The sequence below is a fragment of the Mixophyes fleayi genome, chromosome 6 (assembly GCF_038048845.1).
Source record: "Mixophyes fleayi isolate aMixFle1 chromosome 6, aMixFle1.hap1, whole genome shotgun sequence".
Lineage (NCBI taxonomy): Eukaryota > Metazoa > Chordata > Amphibia > Anura > Limnodynastidae > Mixophyes > Mixophyes fleayi.
The window spans coordinates 194,056,232-194,072,192 of record NC_134407.1 but is presented as its reverse complement, the minus strand read 5'-3'; the positions used below and the strand labels follow the sequence as shown (position 1 = coordinate 194,072,192).

General features: G+C 42.2%; 1 protein-coding gene across 3 annotated transcripts in view; it reads right to left on the bottom strand.

The window, feature by feature from the left end:
• ST6GALNAC2 (ST6 N-acetylgalactosaminide alpha-2,6-sialyltransferase 2) overlaps positions 1 to 15,961 on the bottom strand; it is a 45,379-nt gene that overhangs the window by 10,937 nt on the left and 18,481 nt on the right. For 2 of the 3 annotated variants that reach the window (XM_075177759.1, XM_075177760.1), the window contains exons 3-4: positions 15,855 to 15,909; positions 5,886 to 6,069 (exon numbers count right to left, since the gene is read on the bottom strand). In XM_075177759.1, coding sequence (XP_075033860.1) covers positions 5,886 to 6,069; positions 15,855 to 15,909 — 239 coding nt within the window. Of the gene's footprint in view, positions 1 to 5,885; positions 6,070 to 7,866; positions 7,912 to 15,854; positions 15,910 to 15,961 lie in introns of those variants that run through there. The other variant, XM_075177761.1, reaches the window with a different exon arrangement.

The window sequence follows — 15,961 nt, the reverse complement described above, 5'->3', positions numbered from 1 at the left end:
AAATTGGAGGGGGGGGGGGGGGTGCACAGAAGTTGAATACTGTCTGTTTTTTTATGTAGCACACAAATACTTGATAGCATTATTTTTACACTGAAATTTAAAGTTGATCTAGGACATGTCCCTGACTATAAATCTGTCCCCACATTTTATTTATTTTTACCTCCCCCTCCAATGCAACATGGTTTTGCCCAAGTGCAAAGTTACTATTTTTTTCTTGCTTTTCTTTCCTAGATGAATCAGGCCCTTAGGCTTTTCCTACTTGCAAACCCTAATCAATATGGTATTTGATATTGTGTTCCATAATAGGACTATGACAGAATCAATTCATGCAACTCACACCTAAATATGACAATCTTTTCCCTTGTTGAGAGAAATATGGGATTGTGCCTCATGCTGATATCATATAGATAATTAATCTGCAGTGCAATAGTGGGCACCTCTATATCTAATCGTTCTGTCATGAGCACAATCTCTGGAGCAGAGGAATCTGGGAAACCAGCTCACCCAGTGCCGGTGCTAGGGTCCATGGCGCCCTAGGCATTTTGTCAAAATCGGCGCCCCCCCCCCCTCCTGCAAAAATCGGTGCCCTCCTCACTCCTCCCTTACTCCCCCCTCACCCCGTCTTTCCTTACCTTGAATCACCACCGCCGCCTCTCTGCTCCGTCTCCTCCCCTCCACTCACTGACACTGTCGGGCTGTGATGATGATGTCACGGCCCGACAGTCAGTGAGTGGAGGGGAGGAGACGGAGCAGAGAGGCGGCGGTGGTGAGCAATAGCCTCTTGCCCCCTCCCTGTGGATGTATCTGCATGCTGTGCGGCGGCCGTGACAGGTATGGTCAACGGTCGCCGCACAGTTTTAAAGTAATGTTCATTCTGTGGCACCTCCAGGCGCCCTCCAGAGCCCGGCGCCCTAGACAAGTGCCTAACCTTGCCTAATGGGAGCGCCGGGCCTGAACTCACCCCATATAACTGAGCCTTGTGCACAGTCAAGGCCCAGGGGCTAGATTTACTAAACTGCGGGTTTGAAAAAGTGGAGATGTTGCCTATGGCAACCAATCAGATTCTAGCTTTCATTTATTTAGTGCATTCTACAAAATGACAGCTAGAATCTGATTGGTTGCTATAGGCAACATCTCCACTTTTTCAAACCCGCAGTTTAGTAAATACACCCCCAAGTCTGTTCTATTAGGAGTGGACCGACCAACATGTATTTCATTATATTATAATTAGGAATTTGTGTAGCACGGATCTTAACTAACTGCTTGGAATGAAACTTTCTCCTTATATGGCTGTTTATTAAAGGCCGATTTGCCAACCCAACATTTAAAAAGCTAAATACACCCTTGTGTGGTATTACTTGGTAACATGGCAAAAACAACATTCTTCATATGCTATTTCCCTATGTCCATCTATATAATTGTCACCAAGCAACAGCCGGTTCCCTTTTTCTGGTAAATATAAGTTTAGCAAAACATCCTGGGACAACGTGATAATTCACAAAACACTGGAGAAGTATTACTGGAGTATCCCAGGATGTAAACTTCAAATCTGCACTGAACACGGTGCTCCTTAGCTTTTGGGCTATTCAGGCTGGACCCGTGCTTTACACGTCTGTAGCTTCCTACAGCCCTATTTAAGACCTTCCATGACACCATCCCCTTACTGTGTCATGCGACTTGTCTCTGGGTCTAGTCTTCTTCTGTCTCTTATATATCTGTGCTTCCGATTCTGCCTAATCCTGCTCTGTAAATGTGCCTTCTGTTCTGCCTCTGTGTTGTCCTGGCATTGATTTCTGTTCTATACTTGTCTGGCTTCATCTGCTGCCTGTTCTGTCCCTGTAACTGTTCTGTAATCCTGCCCTGCATCAGTTGTCCTTTTCTTCTATTTATCCCTGTGACTGTATGGTTGTCCATAGTCTTTCGATAATGATTATTATCTCATTTATCTTTGTCTTGTCACCTTTACTTGTCCTATGGAGATCCTGTCCATTTATACCGTCAACACCAAAGTACTGGATGACTCCTACCGAAAAGGCAACCGCTAAAGGCCTAAGAATATTCTAATATTCTAAGTCCATGGTTCTGCTCTAGAGGATTGAGTGTTAGTTATAGCCAGCTCCTTTGTTAATTTTACCAGCTGCTGGTTGTGTGAGCCTCATCTTCCTCAGTTTGATCTCTCGGTCATACCCTGCTCCCATTATGTCTCTCAGATCCATCTTCCTGGGGCACTGTTCCTTCAATTAACTTTACTTTCCCGAGTCTCCCAGTTTATGCTGAGATCTTTCTCTGCCTGTTACTTCTAAAGAGGTTCCCTAGTCAGCATAGCTCAGTACACTACTTACTGTGCACACTGTATTTAACTATTTGGTTGCTTAAGTGGCAACCAACCAGCTAAATAAGTCATGAGTCCAGGACTCCACACATGAAAAATAGAATATTTTGTCTCCTTGGCAGCACAGTGGCCTAAATGTTAGCACTTCTGCCTCACAGCACTGGGGTCATGAGTTCGATTCCCGACCATGGCCTTATCTGTGTGAAGTTTGTATGTTCTCCCTGTGTTTGCGTGGGTTTCCTCCGAGTGCTCCGGTTTCCTCCCACACTACCAATACATACTGGTAGGTTAATTGGCTGCTATCAAAAATTTACCCTAGTCTCTCCCTCTGTGTCTGTGTGTGAGTGTGTGTCTATATTAGGGAATTTAGACTAAGCTCCAATGGGGCAGGGACTGATGTGAGTGAGTTCTCTGTACAGCGCTGCGGAATTAGTGGCGCTATATAAATAGCTGATGATGATGATGGGAACTATGTTCTGAGTGGCACAATACAGAAACATAGTTCATGATTGCAGAAAAGATCATTATCTGGGACTCCTGAGTAGGTATGCAGAATAATAAAATTATAACTGGAACCTGATGACTGGTTAGCCAAGTTAATATTGTACAAACCATCAACACAATTTAACGTGCAGTCTTTTAGCGCCAGGAAAACTCGCAGCGCTTTACAATTGGGAACAAACAGTAATAAAACAATTCTGGCCAATACAGAGAGAGAGGTACGACAAGAAGTTGTGTCCTGCTCCCTGAAACAGTTAATACTTACACCCACCCCTGAGCTTTTGGTGACCCCATCTCGGAGAGTTTAGGACATAAGAACCCTGTGTTTGTCTCTGGGGGTGGGGGCTGGTTCTTTTAAAAATAAGGAGTCTCATTGTTTCTGAGATTTGATATGCTGAGGGACTGAAATCTCTCATTCTTCTAAATGGCACTTGTAATCTCCTCTGTAGAAATAAGAGTGGGACTTACAGTATAGAAAGTTTGTACGTGTTAGTGTGAGCTCACTGTGCATACCATGGCTGGTTCAATAATAGACAATTCTTGGTAAGGAAGTCATGTGGGACTGTCAGGAATTTGTACAGTGAGCAAAAGAAAGAAGGCGATGGAGGGCAGGTAAGTATTGTTTTGATAAATAGAATTTGCTAGCACAGAAATAGCAGAGTAGTTAGTACGTGTGAAGGTGTCAAGTCAATAACAGCAGTATATATAAAAAATAAATAAATAATGAATCCCTTCTTCAAAAGACTCCACCCACAGGCATATAATCCTCAATTAGCACTAAGAATATTGCAATATGTGGAACTAACATTCCCTGTTTTTAATATAGAGCAGTACTTGGTACAGCATTAATTATGTGTTTGGAGCAGGGCCGGTGCTAGGGTCCATGGCGCCCTAGGCATTTTGAAAAAATCGGCGCCCCCCCGCAAAAATCGGCGCCCTCCTTCCTCCTCCCTCCGTCTTTCCTTACCTCACCACCGCCGCCTCTCTGCTCCGTCTCCTCCCCTCCACTCACTGACACTAGTGAGTGGAGGGGAGGAGACGGAGCAGAGAGGCGGCGGTGGTGAGCAGTAGCCTCTTCCCCCCTCCCCGTGCATCTGAATGCTGCGCGGGGGCCGTGACAGGTATGGTCAGCGGTCGCCGCACAGTTTTAAAGTAATTTTCATTCTGGAGGGCGCCCTCCAGAGCCCGGCGCCCTAGGCAAGTGCCTAACCTTGCCTAATGGGAGCGCCGGGCCTGGTTTGGAGAGTGCAGAATATCCCTGTTTTCTTGTCTATACAATGTGGGCAACCCCTCTTGCACCCCAGTCTCTACATGGTGAGTGCAGAGGATCTATGTCTGTTTTTGTTTATACTGAGAATATCTGTAGTCGTGTTTATTATTCAGCTGTGCTATGGTTAGAAAACAGCATTTAAACAAAGATTAGCTTTCCTGCAGCACTGAGGGGTTACCTGTTTTGCAGAGAGTTGGACCAGCTGAATAGTGTCTATTTGAATAAATTCATACTGGAATCTTGAGCTCAAACATTAAGGCCTCATACTCACTGATGACAAAATACATGCAACTAGCAGCTTTGTAAAGCTAGCGCAACACATGGGAATAAGGACGTTCATTGTCCAACATCACCATACCCACTTGCATTGGTTCTGGCGCTCAGAAGTGTAGCAGCCTAACTTTTCTGTCGCGACTTGCTCCATTTTTTTGCATTCAGTTTAGACTCAGAAACAAGGATAGGTATTTTTAGGGACAATTGTGCTATTTACAATGTGCTCAGGACACGCATCACTTTTATATGATCATAAACTACAATAATAACTGCTAACAATATAATAACAAACCAACCAAAAAACAAACCAAGGACAGGTTTAAATAATAAAAAAAAAAAATCAATATAAACCATAGAGTTGAGTTTTTTTCAAAAAACAGATGTAATCTATTATTTTAAAATAAATAACTAAATAAATAAATCTTCATTGCGTACAATGCATACAATGTGTATTGATAAACCTTCAATGAGTACAGTTATCTGTGCTAGCTACTGAGACGCATGTGTAAAAGGTAGTAAATAAAGACATGTATTGTGAGACAATGCCGTGTTGGTCATTCACTATCATCCGGCATTTACACCTGGCCTGTAGCAGGTGCAAGAGATATGGCTGCCATCATCCGTACTGGAACACGCCCTCACTGTGCATGGCCTACGCCCTCACTACGTTAGTCCGCCCTTTCCCTCCCTCGGAAAGCTCTGATTACATTGGCTCTAAAAAATCATGTGAGCTCGGTGTCACAGGAGCCTAAGTTATTAATGACTTAGGGACAGTGATACCGTTTTTTTAGCTGATTTTTCTCAATAATGTCTTGTGTGTTAATGATTGTATATTAATACACTTCGGATTTTAAACTGGCTATAAAGTAATTAAGTTGTTAAAAACAACATGACTGATACACTTTAATAAGCTGGAAACAACTTTACTTTCCATCCAAAGATAGCAAAGCAGTTAATAGCAGTAAATTGCAAGTCAATCATAGCTGTCAACATTTTAAAAGAATTTAAATGATAAATTGGTAAAATATTGGAAAATAGGGACTTTGCCAGGGACAAATTTCTAAAGACCGGGACTGAAGTTGGAAATTAGGGACAGTATAAATTCCCTAACACACACAGACACACAGAGATAGAGACAGCCTAGGGTAAATTTTGATAGGAACCAATTAACCTACTAGTATGTTTTTGGAGTGTGGGAGGAAACCCACGCAAACACGGGGAGAACACACAAACTCCACACAGATAAGGCCATGGTTGGGATTTAAACTCATGACCCCAGTGCTGTGAGGCAGAAGTGCTAACCACTGAGCCACTGTGCTGCCCCAAAATACTTGTTAAAAGTGTGAACTTCCCTTTTAAGTTATGTATTAATACAATCTTATTTAGTAGTGAATTAAATGTCAGCTTCTCTTACTGTAGAGTTTATGCTATGACCAACAGTTGGTAAAAAATCCAATAGTAATTACTTTGATTTGAACTTCAATTTGTTTAAAAGGAAACCTGGATTACCTTCATCTGGAATATCCTTCCAGCCGTACGGCACTGGTCTCTGACTGAGTTTTGTCCTGGTGTCCCCTGTGTTAGCACTGTCCCACATAAGCAGTGGGACATCAAAATTGAACCTTTTTCTGAAATAAATGTCATTTTGTACACGAAGACGGAGAGACGTGGGACAGGCGGGTGAAGGATGTACCTGAGAGAGCAAAAAAAGACAAAGGTGGAAATCTTGAGGAGTCAGCTGTCCAGCAGACAAGCTTTCACTGGCATTTTCCTAAATGGTCCTACCTCGTATAGCTCGATGCAAGCAGTCTTTTTCACAGCGACTTACGTTTCTATTTCATTATTTGCATTTTTGTATATATAAAATAAATTGCACAAAATAAATGTGTTTAATATTTATCTTTGCTTTGTATGACTTGCACCCCAAGCACCGAATGACCTAGTGTCAACTAATTTGGCCATCCACCAAATTTGAGTAGATGCTTAGTGCTTAAGTGGCCAGAGATGGAAAATATACATACATTGGGCGTGATGCGGAATTGGGCCTACTCCCATTTGCGTAGCGTTAAATCCGCAAATCTGTGCAGAGCGTGCCAACAAGACAAGTAGCACACATATGCACGTATGCTTGCATCTGATATATGCTCGCTCTTGCTTGCGGCTGCAGAGACAGGACGGGGAGGTCAAGTACAGTAAGGTTGTGTTTGTGTAACTGCGAACAGATGCAGACAGGACCAGCACAGGTATTTTCAGGCCCCCCCTCCGGAGTATGTGCATGTGCAGGGGCCCGTAACCAGCCTCCTATTCCGATCCCTGCTCTGTTCAGAGCTGGGAATCAGAGGCTATGGGGGGAAGGCCCTGTTGCCACACTTACCGGGGTTACGGTGTTACGCTAGTCCTGGATGCAGATCCTCACAGTGATGCATATATACACCTGTCAGTAGCCGTATCAACAGTGTGAGCCGGAGGGCTAGCGTAAATACACACTGATTATAACGAAAGTTGCAAGGACTAGCTAGCTGCTTATGATTGGCTGATTGAAAGATCACCATTTGTCTCTTCATTTTCCTTATTTTGGTACTTAGCTTTTAAGTAGCAACCTATGTTTCCCGGTAAAATTAGTGGAGGATGGGAAGTTGGATAGAGGGCAGTATATGATTAGCAATTTAGTGAACACACACTCTTGATGCCTAGAGCAGTACCATCTCTCTATATATAACTTTAAATTAAAGTAAAACATAGACATACATTTGCAAAACTTAAAAAAATTGTATAGATACAGCATAAATGCACAAGGCTGCAGACCAAGTGCTTTTCTACTAGTCACAAAACATGGAATGCTAGGGTTATTAATGCTAAGAAGAAAATCTTTTTTTTCCTTTCACTCTCCAAATAAATATTTCCATTTAACTTTGATAACTCTGATTACCTCCTCTCACGCACGTATCCAAGACTTCTCCCGCGCTGCTCCCCTCCATTGGAACAAGCTCCCCCGCTCCATCAGAACTTCCCCTAATCTGTCCTCTTTCAAACGAACATTAAAAACCCACCTTTTCCTTAAAGCCTTCCAGTCTCATGCCTAAACTCCCACCGGTCGGCTACCTCTCTTTCTCATCCCTTCTTCCCTTCTCCACCTTCCTCGACTCCGTCTCCGTTTCTCCCGTCTCTCCGTCTCATCCATGTGTCTGTCTGTCTTCCCCTCCCTTTAGATTGTTCGCTCCTTTGAGCAGGGCTCTCCTACCTTCTGTTTCCATCACTTTTAACTGCGCTCTCCAGCTACTCAGCTCACCTCCTCTCAGTCCCTCTGCTCTCTGTCTCCTCTCGCTTCTCTCCGCTCCCCTCAGTGACTCTTTACCTGTCATCCGTGCCCACCCTCTTGGGCCCAAGTTACCTGCCTATACTCACTTTTCCCCTCCCTCCCTCTCTTTCATGCTGTGCCTGAACCCCCAGAGTTATAGTGCTTACTGTTACTTGTACTGTGCTGTTTCACCTTGTACTGTGCCATTGTTTGTCCTTGTACGGCGCTACGGATACTTTGTGGCGCCCTATAAATAAAAATTAATAATAATAATAATAATAACATAAACAGTGGATGTGGGAGTGTTCGTATTTAAATTTTATACAGTAAAGGCGGCTTTCGCATTTATTATTAACGCTATCAAGACACTATTCTCTCTTGTGTATATGACAACATCACAGTATTATATTGTGTAGAAATAGGGAAATGCAACTTGCACATTTACTGTCGTGAAGCTATCTGGTTAATGTTTAGCTCTTTTACCTTGCCAGGTGACTGGTTTGCCTGGAGACGGGCAGCCTTATGTGTCAGCCTGGCACACCTAGTACCTTTAGCGGATTCAGAATCACTTAAGCAAGCAGTTTGTCACATAAGGATTACAGCATTCTTATGAAACAACTACCAAGCAGTGGGTTCACAGCACTAAAAAGCCTACTTAACAACCCTTATCCTAACCACATGGGCAGCAAAGGAGCCGCCACATCTTCCAGTGACCTCTACTGCTGGATCAATTGTTCCTGCCCACTCTCTTACCATGTAACCCAACTTATCCACATTCTTCCCCATATCTGACATCACTCCATCATGCACCTTCTCAATTTACCTACTCGATTTATCCTTCTTATTTTCACCACAATTCTCTCCTAACTCCTCTTCTCATTCTAGAATTCTATTAATCTCTCCCCCCATCATTATTTCCCGCTTCGTATGTCTGCACCCATGAACCGTTCTGCTCCCTGCACCCACTTCACTCACCGACCTACACCAGCAGAAACAAACCAAATCCCACAAATCACCCTACGTTGTGCTCCTCTCTTGGCAACATCTCACCAAAACCTGGGTCCTATGTAATCCCCACTCTCTGCGCCTCTTTTCACCCTGAAATGTCCCATCCAGCTAACACTTCCAATGAATACAACCTTATACACATCCCTCCATTGAACCCCCTAACCATTTTCTCTGCGCTCAGGAATGCAATATCTGTTTGTTAAAAACTTGTTTCCTTGAGGAAACCCTCCCTCAGCAACACTCTAAGACCAGGGGGCAGTCAAGTTGGTGAAATCGGAATCCTACTTTCTCGATGCTGAGCCTTCTGAGTCATAGCCCCAGAACCCTCCAACTCCTTCACTTCCTCTCCACACCATCCATCTATTCTCTCCATCCAGCTTTATGTTGCTCTCATTTATCAACCCCAGGTCAAGTCTCTATACTCCTTGGCAACTTTACTTACTGGCTCACATATTGCCTAACCTTTGACCAACCTATCCTTCACCTAGTACAACCTAACATTCTTAGTGACAGCCCCACTATCCTTACAGCCAAAAAACATGGCTTGGGTCTCACCCAGTGAACGTTATCTCCATCCACTGTAATGGGCATTTCCTTTTCCTCATCTTTGCCAGCTTCTGCTCCAGCTCTAGTTTCTCCAACTTGGCCTTACTACTCTGTGACCACAATCTCTTTCCTTTAGCTTTATCCCCACATCCAAAGCTAGAAGCACACAGCTAAATCCACTTATCATCTCCCTGTGAACTACTCCTCCCTCCTATAACTACTCTGTTCTGCCCTGGTGTGGCTGCCACCAGCCCTATCACCTGAGCCCTAAACAATGCAGCTCCAGCTACCACATACAGTCTCCACCACAACCTTAACCATGGCACAAAACCCACTAACTGCAAAAGGGCTCCCTCACTGCTGAGTGACTTCCTTCACTAATAATTCATCTTTTCATCTAACAACACTTCCCTCTCAGTTGCAAGGCAAACCCACTTCTCTTCTCTAAAATTCACGCAGTCTAACCCCTGACACCTCTCTGCTGCCTTCAACTTGCTTCTCTGCTCATCTGTACAATCTCCCTTTCCTCCTTCACAGCTCATGAATTTTCCGCTTACTTCGAAGACAAAATCAACACCAATCAACAGAATCTCTTTTGATGCCAGATCCTGCATGCAGCAAGCACATTCTGCACATTCTTCAATCCACCCCTCAGTTCATTCTCTCTACAAAGTTTTTATACTCATTTTGTTTCACTCGACAATCTGCCCTCTCAATCCAATACCCTCTTAACTTCTCCATTCCCTCTCCACCAATGCATGCCCCCTCTGGATCACCTCTTCAACCATTGACACTTTTACATTATTTTTTAAACACACTCTTATCTCACCAACCCTAAAGTATTATCTTTTAACACAGCCTATCTTTCCAACTAGTGCCTTATTTCGCTCCTCCACTTTTCTCCAAACTGCTTACCATCTATCCTGGCTTCTCTCCTTTCACTCCCTTCTCGACTCAATCATTCTCCAAGATTCCACAGAGACTGCCCTCACAAAATTTGTCAAGTCTACTTTTATTATTATTATTATTATCATTTATTTGTTAGGCGCCGCAAGGTTTCCGCAGCGCCGTACACAGTACAAACAGTACTGTGTACGGTAAAGTCTAAAGGGGCACTGTTCCATACTCATCCTCCTGGACATCTATTGACCCTCCCACACACCCTTCACTTTGAGTTCTTTCCTAATTCATTTCTTACCTATCATACTGCTCCTTCAGTGTATCTACCTGTAGCACATCCTCCCCTTCATTCCCACTATCTTTTGCGATCACATAAGGATCTGTTCTTGGCCCTCTGCTTATGTTGCTGGACACCTCTAATCTTGGTTAACTAATTTGCTCATTTGGCTTTCACTACCACCTTTCTCATGCTCTATTATCATCTCAGTCTTTTCTATTTCCACATGGATGTCACAACCCTACCTGTAGCTCAATATGAGTAAAATAGAGCTTGTCATCCTCTTCATATCTCCCTCCCCCTCAACAACACCACAATTTCCCCATCTCCAAAGCCCCTGGTTTCATAAGTGGTTCTGCCCTCTGCTTTACTCCTTGCATCCAATCTCTCTTGCATTCCTGCCGCCTCCACCTTAAAAATATTGCTATAATACTCAATTCTCTTACACAAGATGCAACCAAACTCTTATCCATTCTCTCATCATCCCTCGATTCACTTACTGCAACCTCCTCCTATCTGGAATTCCTACAACTATATCTCCATGCTTCCAGTGTCCTAAATGCCGTGACAAGGCAGATTTTGTTGTTGTTGACGCTCCACGTCTGCAGCCCCACTCTACAAATCCCTACACTGGCTTCCCATATGTTCCAGAATACAATTAAAATTATTCACACTCACCTAAAAAGCCTTTAACACACCATGGGCCTGATTCATCAAGGCACGTAAAACAAATGTAATATGTGTTTTTAAAAACGCACATAATTCGGGCATAGGCACGTCCGTATTCAACTACAAGTGGATCTGAAGAAGTGGATCTTGTTGAATACTTGTGTAGATGTATATACGGCCATATTGAGAGAGCCGCAATACACTGCAGGATACGAACAATACATATGTGCAATAATATAAAGTCCTAGTAGAAAGCACAGGTGGATAAAAAGTCTTCAATTATTGTCCCCTATTAATAATACTGTATAGTCATTAATTAAAACACATAAAAAAAAAAAAAAAGTTTTTTTCTTTTTTTTCTTCTTCTTCCATGAAATACATTTATCAGGATGTTATTAACCTCTGCTGTACATAACATACATTTTTACAGTTGTTTTTGATTGCAAACACATCCTCTAGCATGCATATACGACCATCATCACTATCACTCGGCACTTACACTAGAACTGTTGTGGGTGCAAATGATGTGACTGAAAAATATGTACCTCCCCACTGATTCGCGTACACGACGTGTCCTGTGCAGCTTCCCACCAATGGAATTCCCTGCCGTACCTGATCACTTTACAAGTTTAAACGCTTTCCGAGAACCCACCTCTTTATTAGAACTTACCCTACGGTCACCTATATGACTCATACTGGTTCACCCAATCTCCTCTCACACCTACTCGTCTTGTGCCAGACCTGCACTTTTCTCACTAAGCATTGTAAGGTCTCCTACCGGCAGGATCCTCCCTACACTTTGTTTTCATATATGCATTTATTCTGTCTAACTTGTTTGTTCTTGTTTTATGTATGCTCTGTTTTTTTCTGTTGCAATTAAATAATAATACTCAGTAAACACACTGCAAGCAGGTAAAGAGAGCTGCTATACCAAACATTCTACAGGGCATATTTATCACCATCTAGACATGACATATAGGGTTTGGCATCTCCGTCACCATTGCCTACACTTTGTAAAATAAAACCCACCTTGTATCATTGTATTTTGGACTGCCCAGTAATGAAGAGATTGGGATGCAGGATAATTTATTATTTATTAACAGTTATTTATACAATGTCTACATCTTCCATGAAATACATTTATCAGGATGTTATTAACCTCTGCTGTACATAACATACATTTTTACAGTTGTTTTTGATTGCAAACACATCCTCTAGCATGCATATGCGACCATCATCACTATCACTCGGCACTTACACTAGAACTGTTGTGGGTGCAAATGATGTGACTGAAAAATATGTACCTCCCCACTGATTCGCGTACACGACGTGTCCTGCGCAGCTTCCCACCAATGGAATTCCCTGCCGTACCTGATCACTTTACAAGTTTAAACGCTTTCCGAGAACCCACCTCTTTATTAGAACTTACCCTACGGTCACCTATATGACTCATACTGGTTCACCCAATCTCCTCTCACACCTACTCGTCTTGTGCCAGACCTGCACTTTTCTCACTAAGCATTGTAAGGTCTCCTACCGGCAGGATCCTCCCTACACTTTGTTTTCATATATGCATTTATTCTGTCTAACTTGTTTGTTCTTGTTTTATGTATGCTCTGTTTTTTTCTGTTGCAATTAAATAATAATACTCAGTAAACACACTGCAAGCAGGTAAAGAGAGCTGCTATACCAAACATTCTACAGAGCATATTTATCACCATCTAGACATGACATATAGGGTTTGGCATCTCCGTCACCATTTCCTACACTTTGTAAAATGAAATCCACTTTGTATCATTGTATTTTGGACTGCCCAGTAATGAAGAGATTTGGGATGCAGGATAATTTATTATTTATTAACAGTTATTGATACAATGTCTACATATTACGCAGCACTTTAAAGATAACGTGCCTGATTCATGACGGTACACACACCAGACGTATTGTGCCTTCAGGAATCAGGCACGTTATCTTTAAAGTGCTGCGTAATATGTAGACATTGTATCAATAACTGTTAATAAATAATAAATTAACATTATGTACATTTTAAAAAAATGTACGTAAAGGGATAAGCGGATCTATAGAAACGTCTCTTGTTGAATACGGGTCTAGGTACGCTCTGCTCTGCATATACAGCACTTACCGTATTGAGACCGACACAAGAAACTGCAAGATACGCACAATACATATTACCCTCAAGGATCCCTCTCACTTCCCCAGTGATGTGGGCAGAGGTGGGCTTGATGATGTGATGCGCCGTAATACGCGGCATCCTAGCACCAGCACCCTTTGCATAATGATGCATTGCATAGCAGGAGGCAGGGCCATGATGATGACGAAATAGTGTTGTCATGTACCCCCGCACTTTCTACCTGGAGCTCCCCCCTGGAATCTCCCGGAGGAGCTGTACAAAGTTGGCAAGGGGGCTGAAGCACTCCCACCTGTTATAGAAGCAAGATATCTACAACCAACTGAAAGACTAGACTCAGCTCACATGAAATAATAATAGGAAGAACACTGAGATTACCATCATCTCTCCCTGTAACTCTATGCAGTCCTGATCTTTAACTAAGTGAACTGCTTCTGAACTACTGCAAGACCCTAATCTAATGTATTAAGGTTCTCTATTGGCAGGTCCAAGCTGCAATGCCTAAAAAAAAAAAAACAACGGCGTCAATCAGTCCAGCCAGGTGAGTATAGATGAAGGTACACCAAAGGAAGCCGACCTTAGAACTCTTACGGAAAGGCCCATATCCGGTACTGCTGACCCTTTTTACATTTGTCAAATGCCAAAGGTTGGATACCTGGATCACTCAGACAAGTATCCTATACCTGCCTCTGCCAGCTGTAGTGTCTGGAAACCTAACACTACCTTAAGACACGTTGGCAAACAGGAAACGATAGTCTTTTGTGCGGTAGGCTGTTTATTTGACAGGGAACACAATAAAGTTCCCATGCTACCTCACCTAAATTGCTGTGTCCTTTGATGCCTAGAAGCATGAATAGGATCTGCAACAAGGCTCCAAGAGGATTTGACACTATAATTAAATTGCTGCCCACTGATTTCCCCCCTGGGGGCTTTGTGGCTCATCATTACCATTTCTCAGTTCCTATGTAGCTACACTGCATCAAACCCCCTTAGCCAAACAAATGGTTGCATATGTGCTCATGTGCCTTACTATACATATCACTGAAGCAGACTTTTGCAAGTAGTCTCCCAGGACAAGTAATCCAGTAACATGAGAAAACAGCAGGTGGGCTGAAGAAGCGATCATTCAATAGAGCCAAACAGTTCAACAAAACTATGTATCTGCAATTACTCTCTCTCTTTCTGGTTTCATTTGCTTCATAAACAACTTGCCTAGTGAGAGATGGTCAATGTAATGTCTCTGTAATTTATTTACTACATTTTATAAAAAGATCCTGCATTTAGGCATTTGTGATTTAGCATAAACAAATATACACTTAAATGGGATATTATTTAGTTTGTGGAGCAAAATCTTGCAGACGGTTGCCAATAGACTGGAATTGGTTTGCGCAGTTTTCTCATGAATGTCCTTGTCTTGTTTATCAAATGATAGAATATTTTGTACCACTTCATTTTATGCAAACAAAGCAAGTTGAAACCATGCACTTTGGTTTAAATAAAAGGGAAAAAGAAAGTAACATATTTGTGGATGAATTTATGAGGGATAACATTAATAATGTTGAAAAAGGCTCATGGGGTTGGAAAGTGGAAGCCGGTCTTATTAGCCAGGCCTTCATGAGTTAAGGGGATTTCTCTATGTGGCTTAAAAAGTGTCATTCAAGAAAAAAAACAAAAAAACAGAGAACATAAATGTGTGTGATGTGATCGGAACTTGTGTCTGTAAGAAATTATGTATTTGCCTAACGGATTGTGCTTAATTACATATACGATTTTATGTATAGAAAACTAAAAATAGGTCTCAATATTTAAGATGGTTACGTTTCAGATCCTAATATATGAGATTATGCAAATAGAACAAATAAAGGAATCTGTACTGATAAGAGAACTGATTTTTCAGAAAAATCATATTGTCTACTACACATTCACCATCTATTAACATTTCTTTGTCTATTTAATGTTTCAAGCTATATAAACTAGTGTAATCCCCTAGAAGGGGCTGGTGGGAGTGGGAACTGTGTATATTGCATGTTGCATCTATATTAGTGTGGATACTCTTCCAGATGTGTTTATCATCAACATCTATTTATATAACGCCACTAATTCCGCAGCGCTGTACAGATAACTCACTAACATCAGTTCCTTCCCCATTGTAGCTTACACTCTAAATTCCCTAACACACAAAAACACAGACATGTTTTTGGATTGTGGGAGGAAACCAGAGCACCAGGAGGAAACCCACGCAAACATGGGGAGAACATACAAACTCCACACAGATAAGGCCATGGTCGGGAATCAAACTTATGACCCCAGTGCTGTGAGGCAGAAGTGCTAACCACATGGTTTCTAAATAAATATGACTCATTCTCACCTCTGGATCTTCATTTCTTCAGGACACTTTAATAAATATAATCTTTTAGAACCCAGAAAATAAGAATATATAATATTCACCAGGCATTTCCAGATACAGCATCCTAGGGACAATTCCTTACAAGTTGGTCGTATCCTTACAAATTAGGACCAGTTGGCAATTATAAAGGTCAGCAAAAAACAAATAAAGCTGGATACACAGTGATGTTACACCAAGAGTGCAAATATGCCACCAGTGCAATAAATACCCAGCAACATGTTTACCTTGGTTTCAGTTGTCAGCTTTGTCAATGTCACCTCTGCCTTCTTGTCACCTCCCCTGCAAGCAACAAACAAAATCTCAGGGCAATGCCAGAATTCTTTCATCCTAT